Source organism: Ceratina calcarata, unplaced genomic scaffold (genome assembly GCF_001652005.2).
Source record: "Ceratina calcarata isolate Rehan_Ccalc_2016 unplaced genomic scaffold, ASM165200v1 scaffold90, whole genome shotgun sequence".
NCBI classification, from domain to species: domain Eukaryota; kingdom Metazoa; phylum Arthropoda; class Insecta; order Hymenoptera; family Apidae; genus Ceratina; species Ceratina calcarata.
The window spans coordinates 69,456-88,852 of record NW_017180369.1 but is presented as its reverse complement, the minus strand read 5'-3'; the positions used below and the strand labels follow the sequence as shown (position 1 = coordinate 88,852).

At 47.7% G+C, this 19,397-nt stretch overlaps 5 protein-coding genes across 17 annotated transcripts; 3 read left to right on the top strand and 2 right to left on the bottom strand.

Moving 5' to 3' along the window:
- Positions 1-12: 12 nt before the first annotated feature.
- On the top strand, positions 13-4,781 carry Tti1 (Telo2 interacting protein 1). Of its 4 annotated transcripts, none has more exons than XM_018035392.2 (13): positions 13-435; positions 539-675; positions 755-944; positions 1,035-1,212; positions 1,297-1,628; positions 1,699-1,907; positions 2,034-2,438; positions 2,511-2,750; positions 2,878-3,450; positions 3,621-3,918; positions 3,995-4,223; positions 4,299-4,436; positions 4,507-4,781. In XM_018035392.2, the coding sequence occupies exons 1-13, from the start codon at positions 257-259 to the stop codon at positions 4,594-4,596; spliced, it is 3,198 nt and encodes a 1,065-aa protein (XP_017890881.1). In that variant the 5' UTR covers positions 13-256; the 3' UTR covers positions 4,597-4,781. The 4 variants fall into 4 exon arrangements, with proteins under 4 accessions (XP_017890881.1, XP_017890880.1, XP_017890882.1 ...); XM_018035391.2 differs by having other exon boundaries at positions 14-450; XM_018035393.2 differs by lacking the exons at positions 4,299-4,436; positions 4,507-4,781 and having other exon boundaries at positions 257-450; positions 3,999-4,115.
- Positions 4,782-4,887: 106 nt separating this feature from the next.
- Positions 4,888-10,039, top strand: LOC108631456 (contactin). 2 transcript variants are annotated; one of them, XM_018035388.2, is made up of 6 exons: positions 4,888-5,126; positions 5,488-6,362; positions 6,475-7,432; positions 7,509-7,787; positions 7,888-8,337; positions 8,407-10,039. In XM_018035388.2, exons 2-6 carry the CDS (start codon positions 5,550-5,552, stop codon positions 9,597-9,599), a joined length of 3,693 nt encoding a protein of 1,230 aa, XP_017890877.1. In that variant the 5' UTR covers positions 4,888-5,126; positions 5,488-5,549; the 3' UTR covers positions 9,600-10,039. The 2 variants fall into 2 exon arrangements, with proteins under 2 accessions (XP_017890877.1, XP_017890879.1); XM_018035390.2 differs by lacking the exon at positions 4,888-5,126 and adding an exon at positions 5,233-5,343.
- Positions 10,040-10,192: 153 nt separating this feature from the next.
- On the top strand, positions 10,193-11,259 carry LOC108631510 (protein LZIC). Of its 2 annotated transcripts, XM_018035484.2 has the most exons (3): positions 10,215-10,407; positions 10,476-10,611; positions 10,697-11,259. In XM_018035484.2, the coding sequence occupies exons 1-3, from the start codon at positions 10,307-10,309 to the stop codon at positions 11,039-11,041; spliced, it is 582 nt and encodes a 193-aa protein (XP_017890973.1). In that variant the 5' UTR covers positions 10,215-10,306; the 3' UTR covers positions 11,042-11,259. The 2 variants fall into 2 exon arrangements, with proteins under 2 accessions (XP_026674692.1, XP_017890973.1); XM_026818891.1 differs by having other exon boundaries at positions 10,193-10,611.
- LOC108631506 (zinc finger MYND domain-containing protein 11) lies at positions 11,175-19,397 on the bottom strand. 8 transcript variants are annotated; one of them, XM_018035480.2, is made up of 9 exons: positions 16,958-17,483; positions 15,098-15,244; positions 13,863-14,273; positions 13,458-13,788; positions 13,084-13,397; positions 12,133-12,732; positions 11,867-12,049; positions 11,632-11,787; positions 11,175-11,555 (listed from the first exon to the last, which is right to left on the bottom strand). In XM_018035480.2, the coding sequence occupies exons 3-8, from the start codon at positions 14,256-14,258 to the stop codon at positions 11,665-11,667; spliced, it is 1,947 nt and encodes a 648-aa protein (XP_017890969.1). In that variant the 5' UTR covers positions 14,259-14,273; positions 15,098-15,244; positions 16,958-17,483; the 3' UTR covers positions 11,175-11,555; positions 11,632-11,664. The 8 variants fall into 8 exon arrangements, with proteins under 8 accessions (XP_017890969.1, XP_017890962.1, XP_026674685.1 ...); XM_018035473.2 differs by lacking the exon at positions 16,958-17,483 and adding an exon at positions 19,083-19,397 and having other exon boundaries at positions 11,518-11,787; XM_026818884.1 differs by lacking the exon at positions 15,098-15,244 and adding an exon at positions 16,680-16,892 and having other exon boundaries at positions 11,518-11,787.
- LOC108631509 (pyridoxal phosphate phosphatase PHOSPHO2) lies at positions 17,576-19,076 on the bottom strand. The gene is made up of 2 exons (XM_018035483.2): positions 18,557-19,076; positions 17,576-18,492 (listed from the first exon to the last, which is right to left on the bottom strand). Exons 1-2 carry the CDS (start codon positions 18,608-18,610, stop codon positions 17,755-17,757), a joined length of 792 nt encoding a protein of 263 aa, XP_017890972.1. The 5' UTR covers positions 18,611-19,076; the 3' UTR covers positions 17,576-17,754.

The window sequence follows — 19,397 nt, the reverse complement described above, 5'->3', positions numbered from 1 at the left end:
AAATAAATAGTAACTTCTTTTAACATCGTATCAGATATTTAAAAAATCGTAAGCTATTTCAGGCAATTTTAACAGATATGAAATAGATATGATGATTATAGTGGCGCAAGGTGCATTTCCAGTGCATTTCCTTCTGACAAAAGAGAGGAAATTCCGCGGATTTCGCGAGGCGCTCTATAATGAGGAAAACATTGAGAACTGATTGATGAGAACAACGAAGAGAACGAAAGTGTCGTGCGACTAAGAATTTAAATTCATGGAACCGTTGGAGATCGAAGAGGCATTCATCAAATTAAAACCGCTTTGCGATTCCTTGATAACAAATCCGAATTCGAGTAATTTAGTAAAAATCGAGAATGCCTTGGGAAATGTTTCTGAGAAGATTGTCCGAAATTTTTTCGAGTACATCTCATTCCCTTTGGTTACCCACTTGACGTACGGAAAACTCAAGTGAAGTATTTTCATCACAAATTTTGATCGAGTATGATAAATTCCATGAACGATGAATGAATAATTGTACCGGTTTCAATTTTTGCAGTAAGAACGTTAGAGAGCAATCAGTGAGAACCATGCAGAAACTTATAACAATAGCGAAAATATCGAAAATAGAGCATTTGAACAGGATTCATTCATGCCTTTTGACACAAATTTGCGATCCAAAGCGACAAACATTGCGTATGGAAATTAATAGAACCGAACACAGTAGTTTAGAGCGTTTGTTCGTTTACTCATAGAATCGTTGTCGTTCTCACAGTGATCGAAGGAAACGAAGAGTTGAAGGAAGCTGTGATCGTGTGTGCCAAGACTTTGGTCGACTGTTGTCATACAGAAGTGATAGAAGCCTTCTATAGCCGTTTAGCCGAAAGCCCTGCTCCGACGATCGGACAACATTGGATAATGCTTTCGTTGGCAATAGCTAAGCACGAAAGATCACGGTCTCTAAAGTAATTGTTTCATGAAAATTATATTAATTATCGCTACTACTATCGCGTTTGACCCTAGTTCTCTAAACGAGCGTGTGTGTGAGTCTTCAGGATAGAGGCGATAAGGACATTGATGACGCTCTGTCAGGTCGACGACGAATCGGACAGATCCGATGCGATACTTCAAGATCAAGCGGCCGACGTCATTATGTTCATGTTGCCAGGCACATTGGCCATCTTACAGGAGACAATGACGGGAAGCGACGTACAGAGCCACATGATCACTGTGGTAATTTGGACGATGGATGAACCGAAGTCGATTTACGATTATCACGATTTCGACGATTGCGTTTATAAAATACTGATCTTTCAGATGGCACTCAGAGCTTGGTCCAGGATAATCGCTCTGATGACAAAAGATAAAATGGAGGAGGAGGAGGAGGTAAATGGTGATAACGAAATGTTGTTCAATAATTTGATGCAGCTGAAGGATCGGAACGAGGAGTCGAGAATCGATGAGAACGACGAAAAAGAATTGACGAAGCATTTGGGAAGTAAAACGCGAAACAAGGGATGGCTGTACGCTTGTGCAATCAAATTGAACAGGTCCTTTCGACGATTGGAAGCGTTGTCGAAGCATCCCAACTGGAAAGTTCGATTCGAGTTGGTCGAAGCAATTCGGCTGCTGCTCACGACGTGCTCCAGGTATGATTTTCGACGACGACCACAACGTCACGTAAAAAGAGTATCATCACTTGCTTTTGTTCAATGGCAGGAACATGAAACCTAACGTGATGTTACTGACAGACTATTTGATATCCCTGTCGGAGGACGAGTCGGTGGAGGTTCGCGAGAATGCGAAACGTTCCTTGGAGGCTGTGAACGTGAACTTTGACAAGATCGACGACAGACCTCTGGCCGAGCTGTTGGAAGAAAATTTTTACGACCTGCTGACGAAATTACCTACGATCATCAGAAGATCGAGTATTACTACTACTACTACTACTACTACCACCCGCGTCACGTAGAGCGCATCGCTCCGTCGAGCGAAACGAAAATGCGTCTACGTTGGTGTCGACGAAACGCTAGATCTTGTTCATCACGTTTCAGACGATGCCGACCAGCTGTCCTGCTTGAACCGTATCGCTGGCTATTTGAGACTTCTCGGTGATCAAAGATTGCATCGACTGATGATGTCCGTCGCGCATGTTCGTAGATTGATCATTGCGCTTGTTCACGTCTCGGAAATAGATTACGCTGACGTGTCGATTTTGGAAACTGTGAACGCGAACGATCTTGACGATTCGTCGATCGTTTGTTCAGGATCACGGTCACGGTGGAAGAGGTACAGATTTATCGACAGCGACGCGTGTGAGTCGAAGGTCAGGGAGATTTGCCGCTGTCTAGCAGAATCTGGAGATATTCAGATTTTGGCGGACAATATTACGCGACTGTTGGCCGACATGCCTGGCTACACCAACGAATTGATTCTGTTGTTGAACTGGATCGTCGACGGTACGGACACGTTCATCGGATGACGCCTAACAAGTCGGATTAAAATAATCGGTGTAAATCGCGGTGTTTCAGCGCCGCCGAGAGACACCACACGGCTGCAGGTTTACGAAGACATAGTAGATCTTTATGTGAACCCAGATTTTTGGTATCCTTCCGTCGAAGTGGATCGAGACGTACCGCTTCGCGTGGCTCAGAGGAACGTTACGTTGTGCTGTTTGTTGTCAGAGGGTCTAGGAATGATTTCTCTCAATTTAGATCGAAACTACGAAAGGTTCCTTCTGAAAACGCTCTACCTTGTAGTCGAGAGGGCAGGTATTTATTTATCAACTGAGACGATGCGTGCATTGTCGAATGACAAAGTAATAGAATCGTCGTGGTCGTCGAATCGGTACAGATGTCCGACCTCTATTTGTCTTTTTTTTTTTTCTAAAAATTCCAGGGAACAAGAACGGTTTGATCAGCCTCGTCGCCAGTCGAACGCTTGAAATGATCGCGAAATCGCAGCACTGTCTTTCCACCAGCGATTTGTTCAATACCAACATGGACTATCTCTCGTACAATGTCAGAATAAAATTGCGCAGAGTCCATCTCAATCCTGGTTGTCTGGACGTGATTCGAGTGTTGATCAGACACAGCACGATCGACGCGCTGTCCTGTTTGAGAGAAATCGTAGAGGATTGTTCGTCCCATTCGAACAAGAATTTATATCGAAGAAATTCCTATGCGTTTCTCAAAGTTTTTCACGTGTTCGCAGCTTGCGTAAAAGACATGCTAGCTGTTAAAGGCGGAGAGACGATCGGAATTGAAAAGCGGGCAGACGACGACGACGACGAAGAAAATCGGTGTTCAAAGATCGTGCAAGATGTGCTCGAATACGTGGAAGCAAAGCAGGTAGACGATCGGATCGAAGAGGAGGTAGAAGATACTGAATGCGAACCACAACACGAAGAGCGAGAAGAAGAAGAAGAAGAAGAAGAAGAAGAAGAACAACAACAACAACAAGAAGAAAAAGGTACTGAAGAACGTTTTGTCGCCAACGTGATGTATAGGATTTATTACCTAGCAGATCGTTACACGTGTTGTAGTCGGTCATCTCAGAAGACGGTGTACGCGATTTGTAATTGTTCGCGTGATTAAACAATGCCGGTACAGTAGTCACTAGGTAGATCGAATTGATTACAGAGAAGAAGGTGGAACCGCCGTTTCACGTGACAATGATCGAACAAATCGCGAGGCATTGCTTGCACTTCGTGTCGTCCAAGAACGTGGACGAGCGTTTGATCGCCATGTCGACGCTGCAGGACAGTCTCGAGATCATGGCGCATTGGGAGGACGAACTGTTGCCCATTGTTCATTCCCTGTGGCATCCGTTGGTGGACAGATTCAACGAAAACGATCTTTTGATAATCAATCGAGCGTGGCAACTGCTCAATACGATCGGCGACACGGCCAAGGATTTTATACGGTCCAGAATGTTGAAGTTAGTATTCGTGCAAACACGTTTCGTTTGTATATAGCGAAATTCGAATAAACTGTCAGATGAATCACGTTCGTAGACAGGTGTGGCCGCCGCTCACGAAATTCCTGAAAGATGCCGCGAAGGAGAGTCACATGAAAACCACTGAGAGCATGTACAGATTCACGCAGATGTACAAGCTTCAAAAAGAGTTGCTCTCGTCTTTCGCGAAATTAACCCGGAATCTTCGACTACGCGAACGAGAAACGTGGGACGTTCTGAGCGTCGCGGAGCCGTATTTGAACAAACACCAAAATCCTGTTCTACAGGTGAGCCAAGAACGCCCGTCGACGAAAGATCTGTTTGCTTGAAAAGAAGTAAACTCTTGCACGACGTTCTTTTAGGATTGTTGCGTGCAACTGTACAAGGATATTGCTGATTACAACGGTGACATTGTTTTCGTTAAATGCCTCAGCATTTTCCATTCCAAGATCGCGAAGATTCCCACTGACGCGACGCTTTGCACGAAAGACTTAATAATGGTAAATGAACGGTAAACGACATTTTACGAACAAGCACGTTGACGATAACTCGTGTATTTTGCTCTTTCAGGAAAGTTCAGAGAATATCTCGAGAAACGAATATTCGAAGAACGTAAGAACTCTGATAAAATATGTCCAAGAGAGGAGGTTTCGTTCTTGAATCGAAGAAAACTTAATGGATCGGTACTTTTTGATAGAAAGAAATAAACAATAACATATGTATATATCACTCTAAGGCTCGAGGAACTCTTGGATGGATCCTCCTTGAATATCTCTCGAGTTTTGTATTTTTGTCCGAATGACACTTGAAGGAAACTTGAATAAATTCTTTACAAACCACCGTCACCACTCCTGCGTTTTCCGTATTCGAAAAAATTGCAGAAGCGCTCGAGTTTAAGAGAGAGAGAGAGAGAGGAAATAATAAGTAGAAATGGGAGAACGAGCGACCAGCGAGATCGGCGAAATCGATGGATCCAAAGGAGGTACGAAAGCGTGTACCTCAGTTTTACCGTTCCTCGACGCACGGCGCTGTGATCGAGGTGCCTCAAGGACCCCACTATTTTACCCATCGCGTGCCATCGCGTTGTGAACATCACAATAATCAACAATAATGTATCCACGATCTTAGGGAACAGCGATTGCATCCACCAAATGTAATTGCACGAAGGACCGTTCTCGGTGGCACACTAGGTAAATTTGAAACTGATCGCGAGTAGAAGTGAAATAGGTTCTAGTGATAACGAGAGAGAGAGAGAGAGAGAGAGAGACACACACACACACACACACACACACACACACACACAACGGTGTACAATTCGTGCAACGTGCAGCCCCGCCCGAAACGATGAATGTAGACCGACGAGTAAACGCAACGAATAATTAAGCAGATTAGACGGTGAATCGTAAGGTGATTCATCCGAGTGCTCATTTCCACTGTTTTCAGTTTCGTTGCCACTCACGGTTTCACGCGACGATTGATAAACTGCTAGATCGTATCGTTGTGCGAAATGAAATTCTTATGACATAGTTAAATAACCGTGGTTTATTTCAGATTTTGGAGAGGACCCGCCAACATTGCCCTCGCTCGACGTTACTTTTCCCAACGAGGTAACAATGCATCGTTTCCCAGTGATCGTGACGTACGTTCTCGTCGTAGCGTCAGCCGCGTCTGCTCAAAGCAACGTACAATACGAGGAACAGTATCATCAGTGTCCCCAGCACTGGATTCGTTTCCAAGAGTCCTGCTATCGTTTCATAAAGAGCCCGATAAGAGAGCGTTCCGAAGCTCGTAAGAATTGCGAAGCCTTCCAGAGCGATTTGCTGAGCATAAACTCGTTAGACGAACATGGGTTCGTGCTCTATCAATTGTTGTGGCAGGATCCCCAGCATCGGGACTGGTACACCGGTGTAAGGCTACAGAATGGTAACTGGGTCAACGAGGCGGACAACACTCAGCTAGTGAACATGGAAAATGCTTTCCTACCGGAGCCGATCGTCGATAACAGTTACGATCGAGAATACTTGGTGTATTCGTACAACAATAATTTGCAAAGATGGGGACTGCAGAAAGTGAACGGAAGGGAGAGACTGCTCTATATCTGCGAGGCGAAGATATACGATCTGTACAATATGGTCGACGACGACAGAAGTTATCAGTACGGAATCGAGGTGGACGATCCGAAAGTAGTGCCGAGGGGTCCATACTTTGTTCGCCATCCGGTGGACAAAGTGTTCGACGTGTCCAAGAGGAAGATCAGTAATCATGTGGAGTTGAGCTGTTTGGCCGGAGGGTATCCCGCACCGACTTACGAATGGTTCAAAGAGGATTACGAGAACGACAGACTGATCGCGACCAAGATCGACCCTTTGAACAACACGCGATACACGATCAGCGGTGGAACATTGATTATCTACGAGCCAGATCAGGTGAGAGTGTCGTGAAGTGGTGAACGTCGAACGAGTTCGTCGAACCGAGACGACAAGGGAGGAGAGCTCGATCGACCAACGACGAATAACGAATATTGACGATTATTTTCAGGCGGAGGACAGAGGATCGTATCACTGTAAAGCGACGAACGAATTCGGCACGATCATGTCGGAGAGCGTAGACTTGTCGTTCGGATACATATTGGAATTCAACCTGAAACGGTCGGAGGAGCGCGGGGACGAGAATTGGGGAAAGGCGGTGTACTGCGATCCACCGCAACACTTTCCCGGAGTGAAATATTATTGGGCGAGAGACTATTTTCCGAACTTCGTCGAGGAGGACAAGAGAGTGTTCGTGTCGTACGACGGAGCGTTGTATTTCTCCGCGTTGGAGATGATCGACAGAGGAAGTTATTCGTGCAACGTGCAGAGCATAGCCTCGGACACCGGGCGGAACGGCCCGTTCTTTCCTCTGAGGGTCGACCCGCATTCCTCGTTCCAACAATTGAAATTTTCCAATAACTTCCCAAAAGCGTTCCCGGAAGCTCCGGTCGCTGGCCAAGAGGTCCGATTCGAGTGCATCGCGTTCGGATACCCGGTGCCTTCGTACAACTGGACGCGCAAGGGTGCCGCAGCCTTGCCTCGCGGTTCCTACACCACGAGTTACAATCGCGTTCTCATAATTCCGCGAGTTCACGTCGACGACCAAGGGGAATACGTGTGCCGCGTGCAAAACGATCGACTGTCGATAGAAAATTCTGTTCGACTGACCATCCAAGCGGCACCCAATTTCACGATTCCTCTGACCGACAAGCACATGGACAATCGAGGGGACTTGACTTGGACGTGCGAGGCCTTCGGGATCCCCGACGTTACTTACGACTGGTTCAAGAACGGAGAGCTCCTCGACCCGCAGACTCTCCTCTCGGACGACAGAGGCGACAGGTACAGCATCAGGGACAACGTGTTGAACATCAAGAATCTGGACAAGAGGGACGAGGGGATGTATCAGTGTAGGGCGAAGAATCAGTTGAAGGCGAGATATTCATCGGCGCAGTTACGGATTTTATGTGAGCAACCGTCTATCGTATCAATCAATCGCAAAATGTCATGGTCGATACGCCCGTTGTCTTTGCATTTTACCAGCACTGAAACCGTCCTTCAAGAAGCATCCGATGGAATCGGAAACGTACGCGGCCGAAAGGGGGAACGTTACCATTCTGTGCAACCCGGAAGCCGCTCCGAGACCGAAATTCGTCTGGAAGAAGGATGGAAACGTGATCGGGTCGGGAGGGAGAAGACGAATTCTGGAGAACGGGAACTTAAAGATCAGTCCCGTTTCCAGAGACGACGAGGGAACTTACGTATGCTCCGCGACGAATCAGTACGGGAGCGACGAGACGCGCGGTAGACTGATAGTGTTACGTGAGTATGAGCGCATTACACGTGTTGTAACGTGTCCACCCGCGTACGTAGCGACGACGGTGTACGTGTATATTTAAACGATACCCCCTCCGATTCTCAGGTGGTCCACAATTTTTGGAAAAGCTGCCCCAACGCCTGACCACGTCGGTCATGCAAAATTTAACGTTACACTGCGTGGGAGAGGTCGACGAGATGTTAGACGTCGCTTACGTGTGGAAACATAACGGGCTGATATTAAGGGACGAGGATCTGAAGAACAACGATCGACTGAGGATCGACAAGGAAGAATTGCGTATTATCAACGCGACGTCCGCGGAAAGCGGGGAATACGAGTGTATCGTGAAGAGCGCGGTCGGAGAAATTTCGAGTAGAACCATCGTCGTCGTCGAGGGTCCACCGGGGCCGCCCGGTGGAGTTCAAGTGGTGAACATCGTGAAAACTTCGACCACGCTGAGGTGGACGGACGGAGCGCTCAACGGTAGACTAATCACCATGTACACCGTCTTCGCGAGGACCAACTGGAACGGGACCTGGTTCACTCTGATCGAGAGTAAGTAAAAGATGTCAGACTTTCGTTCGTGTGCGCTCGCGTCACGCGATCATCTCTGATCATTTTCAGATATCACCGCCCTGGAGGTGGACAGGTACACCAGTCGGAAGGAGGCCTATCTCGAGAACGTTTTGAATCCTTACACAACGTACGAGTTTGCCGTTTCTGCCTTTAACGAACTGGGATACAGCGTACCCTCCGCGCCTTCGCCCCAGTACAGCACCCCGTCCGACAGACCTTCGAGATACCCGAGAAATATTGGTGGAGGCGGTGGAAAGATCGGAGACTTGACCGTGACGTGGGATCCGTTGCCACCGTCCGAACAGAACGGGCCAGGGATCTTTTACAAGGTGTACTGGCGGTTGAAGAACCAAGAGACCGAGTTCCAGTCGCAGTCTTTGAAGGAGTTCGGCAACATCGGACAGTTCGTGGTGCAGATACCTCAGAAAAATTATTACACCGAGTACGAGGTGAAGGTCCAGGCTGCGAATTCACTGGGCTATGGCCCGATCTCGAACGAGGTGACGATATTCAGTGCCGAGGACATGCCTCAAGTTGCCCCGCAACAAGTGCTGGCACAAAGTTACAACAGTACCAGTTTGAGGGTGAGCTGGCAACCGATAGAGGAGACCAGAGAGAGGATAAGGGGAAGATTGATAGGGCACAGAATAAAATATTGGAAAGAGAGCAACAAGGAAGAGACCGCCGTTTATTACTTGAGCAGAAGTAAAAGACCTTGGGCTCTGGTGGTGGGTCTACAACCGGACACTTATTATTACGTGAAGGTAATGGCGTATAATGCCGCCGGGGAGGGACCCGAAAGCGAGAGATACTTGGAGAGGACGTACAGGAAAGCTCCGCAGAAGCCGCCGTCCTCGGTCAACGTGTTCGGGGTGGATCCGTCGACGATCAGAGTGACCTGGCGTTACGTGCAACCGAGTTTAGAGGAGGAGCCGTTGATCGGTTATAAGATCAGAGTCTGGGAACTGGACCAAGATATGAGCACCGCGAACGACACGATCATTCCGGGTGGCTCGAAGCTCGAGGCTTACATCTCGAATCTGAGCCCTGGGAAAGCGTACCACTTGCGGGTACTGGCGTTCAGTAACGGAGGGGACGGTAGGATGTCCAGTCCCACTCACACCTTCCAAATGGGAGATGCAGCTGCATTTAAAAGCGGTGGAAACGCTGTTGTTCAACTCCCAGCTGGTATTCGGAGAATCTCGTTACTCTTAGTATTGCTAATTTTAAGATATCTATAAGGTCGTCTTGGTCTTTGGTACACCGTCGCGAGATGCAAATTGTTTTCTTTTTTTCTTAAACAATTATTAAGCCGACGTGGAGACAGATCTGTTTGGCATTACTTATCAATTGCCAGGTGTTCATCTCACAGTGGAATATTATTTGTACTCTATTTTTTCTTCTTTTTTTTGTAATTACGTTTGATTTAAAAGTACTGAGTGACTCGTTCACGCGGCCGTAGCCTATTATACCCTTTTTATACTCTATAGTATTACTTAGTTATTTAACAAAGCGTATTTTTTACGAGCTAACATTAAACACTATTTACATATATCTATTGTATATGTATATGTCCGTCCATAAATAATATGATACACGAATGGATCTGTAAATAGTTTTTACGTACAGCTGTACCGTTATGACATTAACTTCGGTATAGACAATAACCGAGACACTTTTTATAAAAAGGAATAAAAATTATTTTAGCGTATAAGAACGTATTTCTCTCTCTCTCTCTCTCTCTAAGCCATGGTCACGGTATACCTAATACTTCTTAATACAGATTTTTAAATTTCAGACTGTCCCCGCCATTTTTTCCTTACTTTCAGCACATGCCACTGAATGGCGTTGAAATGCATCCGCTACACGACCACTCTCTCGACCACTCTCGACTTCGACAGTCTCGACCACTGTTCCCCGTTGATCATTCCGATTTCTGAATCGAGAAATGAGCTCCCGCGGAAAATTGGAGACCGAGAAGTTGAGGAACAATTTGGAGGCACAATTGGACAGGCTCGTACAACAATTGGAAGACATAGAAGAGAATCGGTAATTTCGTTTCGCGGAACGAATTTCGATCGTCCTTTCGCGTTCTCTCACGTTCTCGCGTTCGACAGGAGTCTCTTGGACGCGGCTGGTTACGAGGAAGCTGTGCGACTCACCAAGGACGATCTACAAGAATTTAACGAGAGTCTACAGAGGATGATAACCGGCGATACGACGTTGGTCGATCAATTGGGCGCGATACAATTGGTGCGTGTCGTGAGAAGGAAACGGGCGTTGCCGATTGAATTTTACCGGAGACCCTCGATGCGATCTCGTTTCGTGTTTTTAACAGGCTACTCGAGCTGCGATCGGTGATACCTTCAAGACTCCTGCTGTCATCCGAATGTTTGGCAAACGAGAGACGTCGCGGCTTAGAGAACGTTTGAATCGTATCGACTGCGATGCGAAACTAGGGAGACTGACCGAGGAAGCTGCCGATCGTCAACGTGCAGAGGTGCTGAGTGCGTTGAGACAACTCGGGGACAAGTTGGAGCCTCGCGAACTCCGGCTCTTGGAGAGACTGACGTTCAGTACTATCGACGCGACCAGCTATGTCCGAGTAGAGACAGAGAGCACTGACGGAGGTAGAATGGCCATGGCAGCGGTAGGCGATGAAGTCAGAACTCGAGATACTTGATTCTCCGCGAGCTACCAACGTGAATTATTCTCCACTTTTCGTGGGATCTATTCGCGTGGAACGTGAGAACGAACGTGGCGACAAGTACGAACCGGTGAGAATGATCGTTGACTGGTGAAACGACCGAGACTGATAATTTTTTAGTGCGAGTTCGATTTTATTCGCAAGACTGTACGGTAATCGGTAAATATATGATACACTGTGACGTCTTCGATGTATTTATATGTGCACTCTGAATCCTGTTCGTATCCCCGCATTCCCGACTGTCTCGTACCGCTGTTGTTTCAGGTATACAAAATATGTGTGTCTGCCGTCTCGCCTCGCTGTCGAACCTCGCGGTCCCGAATTCTTCGTAGAGACGAAGAAACGTTATACGACGATACGTACGTATCTGTTGCGTCGCCGTCGTCACGAACGAGAGATCGTTGCACGCGGGACGAATACGTCCGCGTGAACGGGAAACTCGAGAGGGCAGGTTTTCGCGAATCGATGTTGAGAATGTATTGACGTGCTCCTACGAATTATACTTATTTTACAGTGGTTACAGTAATTTCGACGCGATTCTCGTAAACGTCTCGTGGCGTTGTCACCTTACACACACGCTGCCGCTGTTACGAGCGTTGTTAACGCTTGCGTCGACAGACTCTTTTGTGTTCGCGTTGCCAGTGGACTTGCTGACAGTCGGTGCTGCAATACGCCGTGTTCCAACAGCAATGATATATCGCTTCGGCTTCGCAATTGTAACACTGAAATTAGAACCGGAACCGGTATCGTCGTGAACCTGCAAGGCGAAGGACGCGCCCAAGTAAACGTATGCATACGTACCCATTGTTTCTTCTTTATCTCCGATATGATTTGCTGATGCCTGTCCGTCAGTTGCCGTACTTCTTTGGCGTGTTCGGCTTGTAGCTTCTCCAGTTCTTTACACTTTTCCAGTTCTAATTCGCGTCGCAATTTTTCTAACGCCGTCGTGGTAGGTTGCTCCGACGTCCTACGTTCCCTCTTTATCTGTAACAACGAGACCCGACGCGTTTTTCGTCGCGTGATACGTGTCGTCGACGAGTTGGTCGCCAAGACGATTTTTACGTTACCTTCGCCGGTAACGATTCCGTTTGTACTTGTTCCGTTTGCACGGAGACGCATTTGGTCCTTGGTTCCTGAGAGCTGGACGTCACCATGTCTTCTTGAGAGCCTTCCTTCTTCAATCCCTGTGGGCAGCTGCTGGATATCCCTCCGGCGGGTTCGTCTTCCGCCACCGGTAGACGAGGCACTTGCCTCTCCTCGCTGTTGGCCTTGTTCTTTGGCGAGCGTCGACCGTGTTCGGTCTCCTCCTGGTTTGCGTCACCGTGACCTTCTGAACTGAGACGTTCCACTTTCACTCTCAGATCCTTCGTGACTTGTTTCGAACAAGGACTCTGAATGTCCGCCGTCGTGTTTCTTGAGCCTGACGATTCTCTGCGTCGGATCTTGGCCTTTGGACCCTCGTCGTCGTCGCCGTCGCCGTCGCCGTCCTCGTCGTTCTCATCGTCGTCGTCGTCGTCGTCGTCGTCGTCGTCGTCGTCGTCGTCGTCGTCATCATTGCCGCCGCCACCGACCTCCAACTCCCCGATGCTCTTGCCCGTCTTGTGTAATAGACCCTGATGGTGCCTCAATTCTTCGAACGCTCTGTTCCAAGCGGTGGACCTTTTTATCTGTGAAAGTAGAATATTGTGCACGGTTTGAGAAAGGCCGAGTTCGGGCGCGCGACGAAACCGGGACGCTCGACGAGACGTACACTCCCGGCCACGACCGTACCTTCGTCTCGTTCCGCGCTTCCCCGCCGTTCCGAGGACCGTGCGAGAATTCGTTGTCAAGAACATGTGATATACCCAAGCGCGACGACGATCTCTAAATCGGTTTTTCTCTCGCGACGGTTCTCTTCTGCGCGTGTCGTACAATACGTTTTGCGAATGGCGTGTAAACCTGAACCGAGAATTTAACGAGGTTCGCGTGACCGCCTCGCGTTGAAATTTTTAGTCGGCAATCTACCACCCTCCGATTACCTGTAGACTCTGTAGGCTGGACGTGATCGGACGAATAAACACTTTCTCAATGTTGGCTCGCATGTGATGACCGCCGAAGAACCGGACGTCGTAAATGTTCCCGTTGACCCGCATCACTTTGGCCGGCCAGTACGGATACCCCTTTTGCTTGGCGTATACCAACTGATGCGGCGGCCTGCAGGGTATGCAGAACCATAGTTTCTCCGATTTTTCGTTCGATATCCTGTAGCAGTCGGCGCAACGACGGATCTCTTGAAGATCGTAGCAGCAGTCTTGATACATAGTGTTGCCCATTTCTCCAATTATGCTGTGAGCTGAAGAAGAAACGTTTGCGGATCATTCGGTTCGGAAAAGGTTCCCTCCGTGTTACGCACCTCCGTGGTACACGATGATGTTGTGCAAGATGTTGTGCGCGTCCGCTTGAAACTCGGCTAAACTGTTGTATTCGTTCTTTTTGATCCGCGCGTCCATGATCGCCAGATCCATGTGATTCTTAATGAGTACACCCGGTCGCCATGCGTCTTCCCCTTCGCTGATCCAGGTCGGACCCGAGTGTCTGTTCGGTGGTGCGACGACGGGATCGTTGTTGAACACGATGGTACGATTGGTGATCTCCGGCGGTAATTTTGCCTTGAGATGCCCGCAGGTAAAGCTCAGTATGTGATTCAGATCGGTCTTGTCCGGATACGTGTCGTTGTTCACGCTCTGCAACCATTCGCTCTGTGTCGTTATCGACGTACGCGACGCGCGACTCCCCGATCCGACGCCCCGATACTCACTTCGCAGAAACTGCAGATCTTCAATTTAGCGCTAGTGGGTACGTGACACTCGGGATGATAAACTCTGTGACACTGTTGACAACATTCTACCGGCCCCGCTTTCTGGCACTTGCAGCAGTACCAGTCGTGGCCGTCGTTCTGTATAATGTCCAACGGCAATCTGTAACTCTCTTGCTCTATACCGTTCTTCGTAGGCACCTTCTTCAAATGCACGAGTCCGTCGGCAACCGCCTTGTTCAATTCTTCCTGCGCCTCTTGCTCCGTGATCCCGTAGACTCGAGCGAGGTGCCGCACCATACGATCGTTGCTCGGTAAACTCCTCTGATGCACCGTTATTTTGATAGCGTCCCATATCCGTTGGGTCATGTAAGGATCAGTTCTCCGACGAACAGACATGACGATAAGCGAGCACTGAAACAGCGTAATGAGCGTATACACCACTCTGCGTACGTACGGAATACCAGCATTCGTGGTGGTGGTGGTGGTCGTCGTCGTTCGGATAATCGACGTACCCACATGTTGTACGACCAAAGTATAACGGTCACAGTGATACCCCAACGCGTCCTACCCGGCAAACCCCCGGTGTCGAGCAGCCAGTGCTCTCCACGGTGCACGGGTATACAGACCGAACATGTATTCCGTCACGCTCAATGTTTCTGCGTGTACGTTACTTCTGTCTAGCGTCGCGACCATTACGATTTTATTGAGAAGACGATTCAGGCAATGGAAGAACACGTCGCTGTACGTTCTGTCCGTGTCCGATGTACTGTTCTCCGTGTTCACGTGCACAATATTATTCGTGAACTGGATCGAACGGATTACGAGCGTAAAGGATCAAGCCACTGACCATGGAATATCCGATACCGGCAAAGGTTTAAACGCTGCTACGAATCTGAATGATTCCGATATTATTCCGGACGCGGAATGCGACGTAACGAAAGCGATGATTGAATATGGGACGTTGTTCCTCCCGTTCACGAATTCGTTCGTGTCCCTATTGATGTTCTCCGTGCAATGCAATTTGAGCGTGTTCGACTTGAAGGACGAGTGTTGTTACGAATCTGTGCAGTCCGAAGAGATGGTACGCGAGGGCGAGCGGACAGAGAGTTCAAAAGGAAGCGGGGAAATTCCGAGCGTCGAACGGAATACGAGAAATACTTTACGAGCGTTTAAGCGCGACAAAACGAACAGAGCAGTCACTGCTGCTGCGTTTGTCCTCAGCCAGTGGATTGTACCTGTCTTCGTCACTGGACTTTTGTATCTCGCTGACTTCGACGAGAATTCTACGAAGGAAGCTACACGATGTTCCACCGAGTCGAGTGTCTTCCTTTTTCACGATTGTATCGACGTGAAGACGACGATCGCTTCACAAGACGCTGACTCTGAAACACATGAGAATCCTCTGTATATAGATCGCTTGGACGAGGAACGTTTGAAATTAAACAAATCGAACGGTACTCGAGTGGACGAGATAATATTCAAGGTACAAAATCTGGTTTACTCGTTGATAAACGACACCCCCGCCGTTTCGTTCGACAGAGTTTCTCACGACGAGGAATCGAACACGGCAACGAGATACTTTGAACTCGACGCGTACACGATACTCTTGGAGAGAAACGAGAGTATCGAGAACGAATTCAGTTTGGCAAACTCGTCGTGGGCAGAGCATGGAAATTCTGGCGACTCCGAGATCTATGTTGTGCGAGAGGATACAAATTTTACGGGCGATGAATATTCGTTGTTCGACGACCTGACGACGAACATTTCCTACGTTGTACGAGAAGAACGTTACAATGACGAGATCGCTATGGACATTGTCGAAAAATTAGATACCAATGAATCGCGGACGAACGATGCTAGAAACATTGCGGACGATTCGATGGATACGACTGTGAAACATGATTCAGCACCACCGGTCCAGTCGAGTGATCCAACATTTGCTGAGATACTTGAACGCATTCACAATCTGTATCATAAATACGATAAGAATAAGGACTATCGTGATAAGAAGCAGCCGAAGGAGTTCGAAGGAAAATATTCTGAGCATAACGTCTCGTCGAACTTCACTACTATTTACCAGCCAGACGATTCCTCCGTGGCAACGCTGCTGCTGGTACACGTGGCGGATGACTGCTTTGTATCGACTCGATTTGTAAAAGTACATTCACTCCTGCTAGCATTTGTAATATATCTCTTGCCGATCTTGCTCTCGTCGATTTTACAACGACGCGGCAAATCGATTTGTAAAACGATTTTGACGAGACTGGAAGCGAGGCCGCCGAGCAGAGTGCTGAGCGATCGTAACTCGGACTTTACGTGTGAGATGAACGATGCGAGCTGCGAACTTTCCATGGATTCCACGGGACCGAGTACCACCTCGAAACGTCCAGGTAAAGACCGTCGTCGGGAATCGATCGCTGCTGCCGATAAACAGCGATTCGTAGAGACGCGAAAAGACGAACGTTGTGAGAATGATCACCGGTGGAACGGCGTTTCGTTCGATGAGAACCAGCGGCAGAGTATCATTGATCGAATGGAAAACATGTCCCGGTCGCTGGATACGATTAGAAAATCCACGTTGTGTGGAACAATATTGTGGACACCTTTGTTTCTTGAATTCCTAACGAAAGTATTCGTCTCTTCGCGTGTACCAGAATGGTCATTGAACGTCGCTTATTTGACAGCCACTCTGTTTGGAACGTTGCGGAACATCTTCAATCTTAAAATGATCAAGTATCAGGAGGCGAACGGGATGGGAATTACTAAAATAAACAGTGTACATCCCACCACCACCACGTGAAGGATAATTCTACTTGCCTAAGATTTCGGACGGGATTCTTTCGTTAAAAATTTTAACGTACGCCCTTGTACTGGACACGGATGACGTTCCAAGTATCGTATCGTCGTTCATTCATTGACTGGATAAGTCTAAATCGAGTTAGGGGCTGAGGAAATTGTACGTCGTGACTACGTGGCATTGCACGTATTAGTGGGCCACGAAGATCGATTCTTCACCGGTAGTTTCTGTACCTTTCGTTACATCGTTACCGCGATCGAATGGCAAAAGGATTCCATGACCGTGTAAATTTGCTTACCGAAACTGATACACTAGCTCGTCGTCATGTAGATATAGTTATACTTTGAAGATTTTCGGTAAGAGCCTCGGCATCGGGTCAATTCGTCTCTTTCGGCTTCGTCTCAAGATACTTTCGGTGGACAAGTAACAATTTTTGCCGACGTCCGCGAGCAATAATAATAAGAGGAACGATCAACGTTAGAGACGCGTAACTACATCGCACGCATCGAGCACGTCATGAGTTCTGAGCACGATCTCATGGCGGCGCGTAGCGGGCGTCGCGCTGCACGTGACGCCAGACAACGATACGCTCGAAGGATAAATGCGTTTGTTTCCAACGTAATCAAACAGCCAGCGAACTTTTAATCACGTATATCTACTCGCGCGAATCACGATCGAATTTATAGATTTTACACGATAATAATTTCATCTCGTCGTTGCGCGCGCACCCGTGTGTGTGTGTGTGTGCGCGTGAGTGTGCGCGCGAGCACGCGCGCGAAATACGGAAAACGGTACAAACAGCCTTTCGTCGTCATCGTCTCGTCCGGTCGTGTTATTTTTATCACCCTTTGTATTACCGCGCATACGTTTAAAGTATAGACGAAGAGATCGAACAGGGAGGATAGAATATAACGTGTACATTGACGACAGATGTATTTACATGTAAACCTTTTTATAAGAGATCGTCAAGTACGTCAGCTCGTGACGCATCGTTTCACAGTATAATAACAAGTACAATTTCCCTTAACTATATCGTAATCGATGATGGGTAGAAAATGGAAAATATTTCGTTCGCTTCTGTCGAAATTCTATTGATTAAGAGCAGAGGCCGATCTCTTTCTCTAACGTTCTTAAAATTTGCAAACCGTCGCTCCATGGAAATACACGCGCCTGTACTTTCGGTAGCCCGCGATTCTCGGTATCGTTCAACATTTTTACGAGCACGTACTCCTTGCGCGGGAACGCCACGTCGTTCTCCGACAGCCGTAAAATTGGACACAGATCGTTTTTACCGTCTCCGACGTAGGCTATGTGATCGAAACGCGTTCCCTCGTCGGCTCTTTTCTTAACGTAGTCCTCTAAAATCTGGCCCTTGCACAAATTAACGGTGCTCAACTGGCACGAGTCTTGGACGTGATACATGCCCAGCTTTATTAAACCGTCGCCGTCTATCTCCGCGGGATTCGTAAATGTCTCGGTGACGACGTGACTCAACCGTTTGTTCCTCAACCATTCGCCGATGAACAACGCGTTCGAATCGCTGATAATGATGATCTCGCAACCTCGGGAGTGCAACTCTTTCAAAAGCGTTTCGACACCCGGAACAACGGGTATGTCGGCGATGGCACTTTTTATTTGCTCTGTGCCGATGGAATTGGTGTGCAGCAATTCGAATATCTTCCCCATGTACGTGATCCAACCGTTGGAACGATACAAATCCTTCACGCTGTCTGGCAATTTTTCCTTGGGCAACAGCTTTCGTGCCACGATATCGGTATTGTTATCGGCGATCGTATGATCAAAGTCGAATGCCACGAGGACAGACCGATGCATCTATTAAAACGTAAACGTACATTACACGGTTTCGGATCGGGTTTCGATCGTCAAAATCACGTACAGCGTGTCTCAAATGATATATTCGTCTCGGACACGACCTTATATGCCTTCGCATCGACACCTTCCCCGTTGTTCCCTTCCGGAACAATGAGAGATCGTTCGACTGCGCGGTTTCAAAGGTTTACCACGATTACTACGTTATAACACTTGCTGATAGTACAGGCGACGCGTCCCGTTGTCAATCCCGTAGAAAGTGTGCCACGCCGTTCGATCATAAAATCAGCGACCCATCGACGAACGATGCTTCGACGAGCGACGACGAGCCGATACTTGGGAGCTGATTTTACGTTCATATTGGAGCCAGCGCAAAAAGCGTTAATACGTATAAGCTTCGTTCTACTATTTTTAATGCTTGCGAAAGGTGAAATTGGCATTCTTAGGATTAACAATAAACCGGATTACATAACGTTAAAAATATAAACTCAGATAATTAATTGTCAATGTATGCAACGGCTGCTGACACTGACGTTCTCTACGCGTTACTTTGACGTTTCTTGTCAATCACTCACGTATTGCTTATTACTTACTGTTCTTGCCAGACGTTGAAAACCGTGTACGACCACGAGTCTAGTAGTACAGATTTTTAAGTCGAATCTTGGAATCGTCGGACAGGTGTCCGGCCTACTGCTCGAACCGCTCGGAGGTTAATTGCGATCGATGCGACTATGTAATGAACCTACACCGTACACTCCCTCCATGCACCGATTATTTTTTATAAATAAAATATTCAATAAATTTCATAAGGTTCACTGCGTAACTTTTTGTTTATCCCAAACAACTGATCACTCTACGGGGCAACTGACAGCAGCGTCTGTCTCTTTCCGAAACGGCGTACATAAATA

Coding starts and splice junctions, on each gene's coding strand:
- LOC108631510 (XM_026818891.1), top strand. CDS start 10,201: ATGGCGTTGAAATGCATCCGCTACACGACCACTCTCTCGACCACTCTC. Junction 10,612..10,696: donor AATTGGGCGCGATACAATTG/GTGCGTGTCGTG, acceptor TGTTTTTAACAG/GCTACTCGAGCTGCGATCGG.
- LOC108631509 (XM_018035483.2), bottom strand. CDS start 18,610: ATGCGAAGGCATATAAGGTCGTGTCCGAGACGAATATATCATTTGAGA. Junction 18,493..18,556: donor TATATCATTTGAGACACGCT/GTACGTGATTTT, acceptor ACGTTTTAATAG/ATGCATCGGTCTGTCCTCGT.
- LOC108631456 (XM_018035388.2), top strand. CDS start 5,550: ATGCATCGTTTCCCAGTGATCGTGACGTACGTTCTCGTCGTAGCGTCA. Junction 6,363..6,474: donor TTATCTACGAGCCAGATCAG/GTGAGAGTGTCG, acceptor GATTATTTTCAG/GCGGAGGACAGAGGATCGTA. Junction 8,338..8,406: donor CTGGTTCACTCTGATCGAGA/GTAAGTAAAAGA, acceptor GATCATTTTCAG/ATATCACCGCCCTGGAGGTG.
- LOC108631506 (XM_018035473.2), bottom strand. CDS start 14,258: ATGTCTGTTCGTCGGAGAACTGATCCTTACATGACCCAACGGATATGG. Junction 13,789..13,862: donor AGATCTGCAGTTTCTGCGAA/GTGAGTATCGGG, acceptor GAATGGTTGCAG/AGCGTGAACAACGACACGTA. Junction 12,050..12,132: donor CGGAATCGTTACCGGCGAAG/GTAACGTAAAAA, acceptor TCGTTGTTACAG/ATAAAGAGGGAACGTAGGAC.
- Tti1 (XM_018035391.2), top strand. CDS start 257: ATGGAACCGTTGGAGATCGAAGAGGCATTCATCAAATTAAAACCGCTT. Junction 676..754: donor TCCAAAGCGACAAACATTGC/GTATGGAAATTA, acceptor TCGTTCTCACAG/TGATCGAAGGAAACGAAGAG. Junction 3,451..3,620: donor ACAACAACAAGAAGAAAAAG/GTACTGAAGAAC, acceptor AATTGATTACAG/AGAAGAAGGTGGAACCGCCG.